Here is a 13,012-nt window from a genome sequence, read left to right as displayed (position 1 = left end):
TAAACGACAGGCATGTATCTTCTAATTTGATGACCCTGATCATTGGTGGGGTGGAGTGGGGTTGAGGCCTTGAAACCAACATATCCATCCATCTCAAGCTTTCACCTAACGAACCTTCCACTAACAAAGACCATTAATTCGACAAAGATGATCCATCGCTCGCTTCCGTTTAATGAAACAGTGCTATTAAATGGTTTTACATTAATAATCGGTCGTCAGTACTTTGGAATATGTGGTAATTGATCTCAAATGAATTAGACGTATTGTATAATTGTATTGGATATATAGAAAGTTCTGTCAGATGGCGATCACAATCACAGAAAGGTAATGGATGATTTGCATTTTTGCAGCGAAAAAGAAAAGAAAATTAGTGGATGATTTTATGAAAAAGAGCATTATCAAAGTTTAATAATTAACTGCTTAAACAGATACCAAGTACTACAGCTAGAATAGAAGGAGAATGTGTCTGGCTATAATTAATTTTGATATTTCTTCATTCTATGTGTAATTTTCATTTTTTCCGAACACCCTATATATATTAAGAATTACGAATGGTGTGTAGCAAGCTATGAAGTCTGAATCTAGATGCATGGCACATAGACAAATGGGGGATGTTACGTTGATGGGTTGGTTGCGGATACGGAAGCCCCACCCCACGAGTCTGGAATTAATTTGTCCCTTAGATAATTTTCATCAAATGGTTGAAGATATATTCATGTAATCGTCAATGAAGAAACCAGATTGATACAAGGGTTCCCCCAGGGAGACCAGAGAAAATGGAGACAGAGATTCAAGGTTGGCAAAGGCCTCCAGAAAATCGTCATTGATATAAGCATTTCCTGCCAAATATGGTTCTGTCCAGAAGCTAGCACTAGATTGTGGTAATGTTGTTTTGTGTTTATCTGTGCCAACTATAACCCCAGAATCAGTGCTCGGCGAATAATAGAGATCGCTACTGCAATACTCCGGTGACGATAGCTGGAAACGTTCTACCTCGTCTGAAAGAATACCGGGAATTGATGGTGAGGTTTCGGGTTCTGATTCTTTCTTAAAATTATCGTTGGTTTCCGCCTTGCTATAATCAGATATTTCTTCGGATTGCAGTTTCTCCTTTGTCGACGCTGTAGGATCTTGTTTCAACCGCTTCTTTAGGTGGGAATGCCAATAGTTCTTGACTTCATTATCGGTTCTTCCTGGTAATTGCGCAGAGATTGCAGCCCATCTGCAAACAAAAGAACATCAGATCTCTAACACTATCTTGTGCGACTCAAGAGATTTGTACTGCTGCATAGATACAGCAGGCCGGTTCAACCAGTGGTGAGTGATTAAATTAATTAACAAGGCATTTTAATAAAAAGCACTAACCATCTGAATACAAGAAATAAATCCCCAGTTGCAAGGTGCAACCCAAGAGGAGAAATATTACATGTTTATTAGAAGAAAAGTGAATGCTTGGGTTTTCACAAATTAATGGTTTTTTGAGTTTGCAATTTATACAAGTCAATGATCAGCGGAAAACCAGTATAAATTTTTATATTAATTTGCAATAAGTTCAATATTTAGGGACGTAAAATTAAAGGAGGACGTACGTACTTATTCCCAAGGGATTGGTGTAAGTTGATGATGATTTCATCTTCCTCTGCGCTGAAGTTGCCTCGTTTGATACCCGGCCGGAGGTAATTAACCCATCTGAGTCTGCAACTCTTCCCACACCTTGATAGACCTACAGATCAGAATTAACAAGAGAAATAAGAAAACGTTAGAAGCTATCACTATCATATAATAATACCAACAAATTCATTTACCAAATGTTATAAATTAAGGAAATGCAATCACGTTTAGACGTAGGCAAGAATAAAGAAAATCTAGTTTCAATTCCATTTCAATGGGGAACCCAGCACACACCAAATTCATCATCGAAACTAGCTATTTCATATCTTTTTATATATCAATGAAGATGATATCGGATTCGGAGAAGAAAAAGTAGAGCATTGATACTTTTTCTACTTATCAAAGCAAGAACCTGGGCAGATATAAAAATTGTAAACGCGACTATATATAATATGCCTGAGTGAAATTTCTTAAAAAAAAAAAAATATATATATATATATATATAACTACTACTCATCAATTCATCAAAGTGACAACGTTTTGTTCATGATCAGTAGGGGAAAAGATGAGAATCATTCATTTATCAACCAAAGGAAAAAAATCAAATCAAAGTGTAAGAAGAACAGATTCTTGTTGATAAAGGAGAAGTCTCTCCCGCATATATGCTATTGCTATCCTATTCCTACCAGCAAATCTTGGAAGCTCGCGCCAGTTCCAGTGACCGTATCTCCTAATGTAAGCAGTCAACTTCTCATCTTCTTCTGGAGTCCATGCCCCTTTCTTCAACTCCGTTTTCTGCTGGGAGTCTGCACTTTTCATCACCATCTATGTACAATTAATTGTAGTAAGGCCAAGGTATCTCCTAATTAAATCCAAGTTCCTCGGCCAAGCTCATTCCTTTAGCGAAAGCAATGCATTTATATATAGAAACCATCTTAGGTTCCCACCGGAACGTGTTTGGAACAAATATTAATTTAGCATCAGGAGATAAACCTTAACGCTTTTACCATAAACAAAAAACCCGGCCCTCCCATTATAGAAGGTGTAACTAATATTTGTTTAACCGTCAACTTGCAGTAGAGGCTTTTTTTATTTATTTTATTTGGGCTAAATTATAAATTATAGAACCCCCTACGGCCCACCCTACCATGGGGGGAGGGTCAGTGGAGTCGGTGACAATTACTTTTTAAACAAAATACCACTTGTCATTAAGTCTAGAATGCATTAAATTATAAAATGTTCACCTAATTTTTTTCCTGACCTTTTTCTCTTTTCTTAGACCCTAATTGATCAAAAAATACCTTCATTTTTTGGAAGGAAACCGGTTAAAATAACAAGAATTATTTTGCTGGCATAGAAAAATAAGTTTTTATAATTTTTTTTTTATTTTATTGATATGAATGTTTATCTTCATCTTAAAATATAAAAATTATCCACTCCTTTCTCCAACAAACTAAGAAAAAATTAAAGGAAACTATAAATATATATACTTCTACTATTTCACTTAAATATTGAATCCAGTCATAGATCTGCAAGGATCTATTAGCGCAATGAAAAGACTTTAATATTATATTTAGAAAATTAATTGGATCATAAATTGCTCAAATACAAAAAAAAAAAAAAAGATAATTTGGGGATTAAGATTTTTAAACAGGTTTTTGAAGTAAAATGACATAAGTCAAACAGAGAGGATATTTGTTTCAAAATAAAAGTTCAAGGAGTCTTTGTTATAAATAAAAGTTCATGGGCTAATTGTCGTTGATCCATTCTTTATAATTTACCCTTTTATTAAAAACACACACACACATCTCTCAACAAACAAACGGTGTTAGTTCTAAGCAAAGCCTTAATGAACTACCGTTATCTTAAAAATAAATAAATAATAAGGCAGATGATTTGGGTTTGGGTTACTCCTTGCACAATCAAAATGGTGGCAAGTGAAGTAATTTGAAACCGTCAGCACTACCTTTAATAATTTAGGTAGAGTGAGTAGAGACAGACAGGAGTAGTGATAATGTAATATTGAAGAAACAGTTGCCCACGTGCACGAGTTACAATTTATTTACTTATAAATTTTGAGTCAAAAGGAACAATTTTTCTTCATCACTCGCATAGTTTACACATAAAGCGCGCCCATTTTGAATGTTACATCCTTTGACACACACACATATATATATATATATAGCCATCCAATCTTTCTAATTAATTTATATTTTTTTTCATGTAGATGGCCCACTCTAGTTTTAATTAATTGTACTTTTATTTCTTTTTTTTTCAAACCAAAGTTTTCGAATTAATAAAATATGTAGTGACAAAATTACTCAACTATGGTTTCGACTATCCCAGGTTTAGTTATTGGCTTTGTTTGGCTTGATACAAAATAAGAAAGAACGAAATAGAATGATGAAAGAAAGTTCTTTAAGAACTTTCACTATTTCTACTTTTCTTTTATTTGTTGTATGCCCAAGCAAACATAGCCTAAGAGTGTGTTTAAAAAAATATATATGGCTTTGTTTTTTAAACAAAAAGAAATAAATATCTGTTACATCATCAAAACCAATGCTGTCTCCAAACAAATATTTGGCAATTTTGAACAGTTGCTCTAATTTGCATTGCAGCGCAGGTGAAGACAAGGTAGAAGTTCCAACGTGTCACCGAAGATGGAGTCCGTCTCATTCATCGCGTAATCAACTAATTAGGACATCAAGGTGGGGCAGGAGCTGGTCCGAATCCGAAATTTTGTGTGCACAATATATATGCTCTAAATAATGTTGTCACACACAGCCCAAGACACAAAACTATTTGGATATATTGGGTCACGGGCACAATGGTTCAATCATTTAGATCAATCGTATTTATCTTGTTCAAACAAAACACATTAAAAAAAAGGAGAATTTTAAAATAGAAAATAATTTCGTATTATCTTCTAAAGCCATTTTATATCAAAACAACTTGAAGCAATAAACATCATAGGTGTTCTAGTTGTTAATACACCCATTTCAGGTGCCTACGTGAAAACGAAACAGTACCCACTTGAGATTGGCTTAATCCAGTCAACGTTTCTAAAAATTGGGCGGCCTAATAATTATTTTGGCTGTATTTTCATAGTTTTTGATGGTCCTACTGTCTTCAAATTTAATTTGATTTAAAAGAAGAAAAAAAAAAGACAATTATTTGGCTACCTAGATTACACGACTATAAGCATTAAGATGTCGTTCCACATAATCCAATTATCTGTAATGGGTCAAACAAAACAGGCTTTTAAGGTGTTTTTTTTTCCTTTTTTGCGAAAGAAAAATACAGAAAATAAAAACCTAATCAGGAACTTCACCTAACAGCTTAAATTTTTAGGTTAAAAAGGTTCTTCAAGTTGGTATTAGAACTCATCATATGATCGAGTGGTATAGTGTTCTGTCTTTATCTAATATAATTGGTTAAATTTCAATGAAAGGTATGGATGAGTCTATGCTTAGCCATAGGAATGGCAATGGGATAGGTTTTGGGGCGAGAATCATATTTTCTATTCCCGACCCCGATTTTAAAATAAATCCCCATTCCCAACCCTAATCTTTGTTGATGATAAAAATTGTCTTCCATCCTCGATCTTCGATGGAGACAAGTTTCCTGTGGGAACTTCATTCCCTATCCTCAACCCCCATCAGGTCAGGGAGGTCAGGCACCCAATGTGGATGGGAAAAATTGTCATTCCTTCAAGTCCGATGGACTTTCACATAAAGGGGCTATGCTTATCCACACTTCAAATCCCATGGGCTTTCACACAAGGGGGCGTACTAGAATAGGGAGCTCACCTAACAGCTTGAACTGTTTAGATTAAACAATTTTTGGACTATTACTAACTATTATTCACAAAACAGTATATATGCATGGTGTCCTCACAGATACTTCCATATAATATTCTTTTGATCAAAACAAGCCCTCCATAATGCCATGTTATGACTGAGCTAATATATTTGTATTTTTGTAATATATATATATATATATATATATATATATATATATATATATATACCATGTTATGACTGAGCTAATATATTTGTATTTTTGTGATATATATATATATATTAAAATTAAAATATTTCCTATCATCCTTATCTACTATTACTTCCATTAACCTATCCATATAGACAACTGGGGTCCCACCAACTGCATTCCTTCACCTTACCTATAATTTATTTTCTCAATCAAACATTTATCATCTTGCAAAAGAACAAACCTCCTGCCTGCGTTTAGTCCTGCGATCATATGGCTCTGAACTCTGCCTCATAGCTAGCTGTTTGTAGCAATACATTGATCTGCTGCAGAATAGAGAGATGAAGTGAACAAATCAGAACCATACATGCTGCTGCTCTGTTGAGTGTTGGCTTCACTGAAGGATCTGTCTGTGTATATACTGGGATTGTCACAGAGTTGATTCGATCTGTAATCTATCTTGGTGGTCTTTCATGTTAATGCCTGCTAGATCAAGCTGTAACTTACTGATATCGATAATATTTTTTACTTGTGAAATCAACTTCTCTGGTCTTGTATGTAGATTTTCAAAAAACTGCCACATTTCTGCTATTCCAAATTTACCCAACAGTCTATATTCCTTTCTCAGTACCAGTACGTAGTTTTAACAAGTGTAAGATTTGACCACCAATTAATCCTCCATTATTTTGTTTATGGTTTGATTTAAAACTTCTTCGGAATTAATTCACATCTGTGTGCCATAACACCACATTCTGCCCTTACGAATAGACAGCTAGTGGAAAAAATAAATGGAGAGTTTATTCGGGCTTTGAAAGGTTAATGTTTGGTTTATAAGCCGAGAGTTTCTTTTTTCAACTTTTTAATCTGTGCAGAAATCTGGTAATTATTATAGACCGTGGAATTTAATATGTTAATTATAATATATATATATATAAGTAAGTAATCTATGTATAAATTACTGAGGAGGTTATTAATTTATTTTTATTATTTATAATTAATCATAGTTTACCTCTAGATTGCAGCAATATTAAGAATGATGGCAGCAGTAGGATATAAATATATAAAATACAGGGGAGACGGTAGCTAAGCGGTTGAGGAATGAGGACAAACTTGGCTATGCATCACGTGTACTAGTATTTTTAATTTACTTAATTATTATTTACAAAAATTATAATTAGTACCATAATCATGGACGTAGTCAAGTCGTAGTACGCGTTTTTGATGGACGAAAGAAGCTAATTAGCAGGTGTTGTGTTGTTAGATAAGACAGGTGGTTATTAATTATTGGAGATGAATTATTCTGTTTGATGGCATGCACGTTCTTGTATTAGTTGTTAATCTATGATTAATAAATGTATATATATATTAACCCTGTTGGAAATTCAACTTCCGGTTACTTGGAGACGAGATTTGACATTCTCATTTCTCATACTGACTTGTTATCATTTTATTTTATATTTAATTTGGCATATCTGAACTTTCTTCCAGATATAAATCCACATAGGCCAATCCTTTCACGTCCCTGATTTTAGAAGCCATATACATTACCAAATCTCTGGTTTAAAATACATTAATTAACTTGGTGCATGCATTGAATCCGAGGTTCAAGCAAATTTACAAAAAAATACTGAACTTTTTTTACTTCTTTTCAACAAAGAATAAAAACATTAATTTGAATGGAACAACGAAGAACAGTGAACAAAGAAAATTTGAATTTGGGAATTTTTTGTAAGACTCATGGCTCAGTTTGGAAGGAGTATAAATACAAATATGAACAGTATAATGCACTCTACATATTTGTATTTGTACTCCTTCCAAATGGAGTTCAAGTGTATATTTCTAAAAATTCAAGACTAAAATGTCTCACTTGAAAATTTAGGCCCTTAAGTATCACTACCCCAAAGTAGAGGATACTTATCTGTAATTTTAGTTTATGACTTTATGTATAATCATAAGCATTCAAATACAACAACTTCACTATCAAGTATTAACCATCTCATCTTTCGGAAACTAAATTCCTAATAATAGGTTTCTGCCCATAAAGAGGAATACTTTATCCAATACCCTGCCAAAATGATCCAACGACTTAAAATTAAGGGTCAGTTGCAACTCCTATTAAAGAACAAAACTTAACAATCTGATTTTTCTTTTCCTTTTTTTTTTTTATACCAGTTAGAGCTTACTTTTTCACCTTCAAGAACAATGACAGTGCATGCATCAATTAAGCTCACTTTTGGCTTTGATGATCTCTTAGGCTATGTTTGGTTTGAAGGAAAAAATAGGGAAGCCTATACAAAATTTGTAAAGGTTTCCCTCTTTCCCTTCCTTTTCTTACCTTTTCCTTCAAACCAAACATAACCATACGGAGGGCCCGTTAAATTATAGTCAAAAACCATTTATTATGGCTACCTTTTTTATAACATAAAATCGATTAAAGCTTTTCCAGTTGAAATATTTGAGCTATATAACTATATAGTTTCATCCCATTTACGAGGAAAACACCATTTACATGCAAACGAAGTCCAAGTGGAGAAAAAACAAAGTTCTTTAGTTTTTTTTTTTTTTTGGAAATAATCACAGAACTATTTCAGCCTTAAAAATTACATACATTTCACGCTATATTAAACACCAATGGATTATGAATAACATTTGAATGAGCCCTACCAACAGGTTTGGGCAGGATGCAATGTAAACTGGGTACACGACTTGCAGCCCTAGGGATCGAGATAAAAATATTTTTGTACCATTATTCATTTTAGTTTTATAAGAAACCAATAAGAAGCCTTGTTTTGAACAACTCTACAAGAGATGAAAGCCAAAACTTGCCGCATTAATAAAAAGAAGGTGCCAATTAGGCATTTTGTTTTGGCAAATAACCATTCAACTTAAAAGATCTAAGTTGTTAGGTGAGGTTTCTGAATGGGTTTTATTTATACTGTAACATGTCCCCTTAGGTAAAAGCCTGTTGGGCTTGAATAATTGTGGACAAGTGCATACCCATTCATACCTTGTAATCAAGGTTCAAAATATCGATACGTCCAATATATCGGTATGGGTATATCGTGCAAATCGATACAGCTTTTTATGCTTTTTTTATTTATTTATTTTTTTTTTTTTTTTGCAATCGGTTTAGGACCCTTCCACCCACTGAACCAGTCAGACCCCGATACACCCACTGTAGGGGTGTATCGGAGGAGTCCCAGAACGACACGTATCGGCCAATATGGGCCAATACGTGTCGATACTTTGAACCTTGCTCGTAATGAAATTTAATTAATTATAATGGGAATGATGAGGATTGATCACTGGACCACTTGGCCAAATAAGCTCTAATACCATGTCATAGAATCATTCAACTTAAAAACTTAAGTTGTTAGGTGAGATCTCTGAATAGGTTTTTATTCTCTGACATATGTACGAGTGAAATATTCTTGGGTCATTCAAATAGTTCATCAAAACCCAAAAAATATCCTTGCAGGGTCAAAAGCCCAATACTATCAAATGATTCAATTCATCATATGAAAAATTCATGCCGTTTTATGATGAGTATGACCAAAAACACATCCACTAGTGCAGTGGTTCTGAATTAGATTCTCCAAAGAAGTTGAAGGGTTGGATTTTAGAGAGGCCTATCATACATATCAAGTTCTTCTACTAGGGTGACCGAAAGTCTATATCTTGTGGGACATGATTTTACAAGTAAACCTCTTTAATCTCCTCTTTATGATAATGGGTGTAAACAAGATCTCATAATTGGAATCTGTTCAAACCGTGATGCTTCCTCACATTTGAAGTGCAATTATGCGACAAATTTTCTTCCGTGCCGTATTAATGGGCCCTTCATCTTAGGCTTAGGCTGTGTTTGATTTGATTGAAGATAAAGAGAGACGCAGAAATTTGAGTGAAATTTCTGAAGAATTTCACAAAATGTACCCCTCATTTTTTGCGAGTTATACTCTTAAGCTATATTTGGTTTGATAGAAAAATGAGAAATAGAAACTTGAGGGAAAAATCGAAAACAAAAATCACAAAATTTGTTAAGAACATACCTTCAAATTTCTATCTCAACTGAAGTTTGGAATGCGTCCATGGTTAGATAATTATTTCAAGACACTTAGGTAAAAGTTATTTTAATCATACATATTCGCCATTATATTTCTTATACTCTTTTATGGTAGCTTGCCAGCTGTGGGTGTTTCTCTTTCAAATTTGCTTATAAGTATATTGTTCTAAATTGTGATTATTGTCATGTTCCTTTTTACACGTTAGAACTTTGAAAGTTGTGGGTTGTTCTCTGATTTAGAGTTTGAAACTTGTCCCAAGACTTGACTTCTTTCTTCTTCAATAAATGTGTGAAAAGCTAGCTAAATATCAATGTTGAATCTGTTTGTATTCTGTGTGTTCAGACTAGAAAGACTATATTCATTTATTTCATAGTTTTTAAAAACGAGCGGGTGACTGAACCGGTCAGGGGTCCAGTTATCAATTTGAACGGTTCGATCGTTCAATCCAAATGGTTAGCCTGTTCTAATGAAAAAAAATAATAAATAAAAATTGGAAAACGGTCAAAACCGTTCAAACGGTTAATCGGCCGGTTTAGCAGTTTGTTGACCAAAATCAACAGTTTTAGAGGAAAAAATGGTTTTAAAGGAAAACAGAATCAGTCAGATGACCGATTTTTGGTTTTTCCAGTCAGACCATTCAGTCCGATCCGGTTTTGAAAACAGTGATTCATTTCTTTATTGTAGGCTTTGGTTCGGCTGTCTAACCAGAGCCAGAGGTAGACTCCTGATTTTTTTTTTAACTATTTGTTATCATATTTAGGGAGTCTGCAAACAATTTTCTTTTCATTTTGGAAAAGCAAATACAAATTGTAGGGTGCAAAGTGGAAACAAAAGGTTCAAAAGGACCGTATATTTGCACTGTTTTCAAACTGAGCCTTCAAGAATAAATTACCCGGCAGTTCCTATTAATGTTCTATTTCATGTTTATTTGTTTTCAATTAAAGTTAAAGGAATTAAAAGATGTAAGAAATAGGACTCTGACAAAATTCTTGGACATAAACCACCTATGAGTTGAGTTCTGGCCAAAGAATAACATGAGCACCCATGTTACTTGTACGATGAACCACCTAAGAGTGATCCGCAAAAGTCTCTTGCATTTGCCTATTACATAAGGTAACTGCCAGGGTGTGGCCTGTAATCATACTGGTTGTTTCTAGCAGCAAAATTTAAGTGCTATTACAGCTCCCTTTGGCCCTTCAGAAGTAGACTGAAAGCTCTTCGGAAGGGGGCCCATTAGCAGAAGTCCTTTGAGCTTAATAACTTTTGTTGTAACTTGCTAGTGATAGTTGCAGCCATGGTTTTCAAAATCAGATCGGACCGAATGTTCAGACCGGAAAAATTAAAAATCGGTTAAGTAATCGGTTCCGCTTTATCTTAGAACCGTTATTTTCCCAAAAATCATTTATATAGTCAATAAATCGCTGATCCAGGCAGTTGAACCGTTCAATTGTTTGGCTGATTTTTATTTTTTAAATTTTTTTTGTCAAAATGATTGGACTTTTAGTTCGAACGATCAGACTCATTTGACCTGAGAACCGGACTCCTAACTGGTTCGTTGTCCAGTTTGGTTTAAAAACCTTGGTTGCAGCCTTATGGATTGGTATCATTAGGATGGAGTGGAGACACCAATGGTTTATCTAATAGTTTTTTAGGACATCAAATTTTCAATATAATAAGCTAGCTAATTTGACTCTAGCACTTTTTTGGATATTAGATACAAGTTGGTTTAAGTATTATACTGACTGATTATTGTTTACAATTAATGTAGACATTTTTTTTTAACTTGATAGATCTATTAATGAAAAAATAAATATGAAAAGAAATCCTATACTTTAAGGCTATAGAATTTATTCAGCAAATTATAAGAATACCTATAGGGCATCATAACCCGGCAGGACGATACTAGGAATGGCAACGGGGTGGGGTTTGGGGCGGGGCACCCCCTCTCTGTCCCCGCCTTGAAGTCACGGTACCTTGCCCCGTACCCACCCCGTCCCTGGTGGCGGGATGGGTTTGGGGTGGGGCATCCATTCCCCATCGGGGACAAGGAATCCCCGTATTTTCCCCGCTCCAAGGTAATTACTTAAAAATTGTCTATTTTATGGACAATTTATACATAGAACATAGGAATTTGGGGTTATTTTAGAATTGAATTATAATACTTTAGGGGTAATTCAAAAATAAAATTATAGGATCATAGGATTTTAAAAATTTAGGAAAAACTTAGAGATACTTTAAATATCAATATTAAACCTAGAGATAATTTATTGATCTACCTTCGGATTTGGGGCGGGTTCGGGGAATTATATACAAAACCTGTCCCAGCCCCGTACCTGATTCAGGGAAAAATTATTTTCCCCGTCCCCGCCCCGTCCTTGTTTAGGATCGGGGAAAACCCGCCCCGTTCGGGACGGGACGGGGCCCCGGTTTTATGGGGGAACTTGCCATCCCTAGACGAATCTAATAATGGAAGCCACACAATGTAACTATAATAGAACTCTCTCTCTCTCTCTCACGACACCTCATGTTAGAATCTAATCACCCCTTCTCTTTGCTTCCTTTTGTAACTCAAATACTAAGTTGCACTTATCTATAATATACTTATAAATACTACTACTCTTTGGGTCCGTGACAATTATCATTGAGACCCCATTCTTCTGACTAATGCGTTCACAACTTTAGGGTTAGCCAAAACTTAAGCCCAACTCTCGTTAAAGAATCAAAACCCTAACCTAACCTTGTACCTAAATTGACCTGACTCTAAGGGTCTGGCCAAGCTCTATTTATTGTTTAACCCAACCCATCAACATCCCTACTTGTAGGGGTGGATTCGAACCAAACTGAGCCGAGCCGAATACTTGGCTATTCGAGCTCAACTTGTTAAACCAGTGTTAGGCTCAAGCTAGAGAGTTAAGCTTGAATTCGGCTCGATTCCAAAGCTCGCAAGTTTGAGTTCATCTCGACTCAAGCTCGATTGTGAGCCAAGCTTCCTATAAAAATATAAAAATCATTTTTTATTTTACATTCAAAAAATTAAGAATTATGAAAATTATTTACTATCATACATATAAAAAATAAAAATATTATTTATAATATTTATTATTATACATATAAAATTTATTTTTTTATATACAAAAAATAAGAATTATAAAAATTATTTATTATACATAAAAGTAAAATTATTATATATATTAATAATATATATTAGGGTTGCGAGCCTCATAAGCCGAGCTTCACTAAGCTTGAGCTCAGCTCGATTAGCAAATGTGCCTATATATCAAGCTTGAACTCGACTCGAAGCTCAATTTAAACCGAATCAAATCGAGCTTTTCCACGAGCCAAGCTTG

General features: G+C 34.5%; 1 protein-coding gene across 1 annotated transcript; it reads right to left on the bottom strand.

The window, feature by feature from the left end:
- Nucleotides 1–442: 442 nt before the first annotated feature.
- Nucleotides 443–2,537, bottom strand: LOC104605762 (uncharacterized). Its single transcript, XM_010270647.3, has 3 exons — nucleotides 2,298–2,537; nucleotides 1,594–1,723; nucleotides 443–1,222 (listed from the first exon to the last, which is right to left on the bottom strand). The coding sequence occupies exons 1-3, from the start codon at nucleotides 2,434–2,436 to the stop codon at nucleotides 694–696; spliced, it is 798 nt and encodes a 265-aa protein (XP_010268949.1). The 5' UTR covers nucleotides 2,437–2,537; the 3' UTR covers nucleotides 443–693.
- Nucleotides 2,538–13,012: the final 10,475 nt, after the last annotated feature.

Source organism: Nelumbo nucifera, chromosome 1 (assembly GCF_055504915.1).
Source record: "Nelumbo nucifera cultivar China Antique chromosome 1, China Antique-T2T, whole genome shotgun sequence".
Classification (NCBI taxonomy): domain Eukaryota; kingdom Viridiplantae; phylum Streptophyta; class Magnoliopsida; order Proteales; family Nelumbonaceae; genus Nelumbo; species Nelumbo nucifera.
Note: the sequence above shows the minus strand (reverse complement) of the source record. Positions and strands in the feature narration are given on the sequence as shown.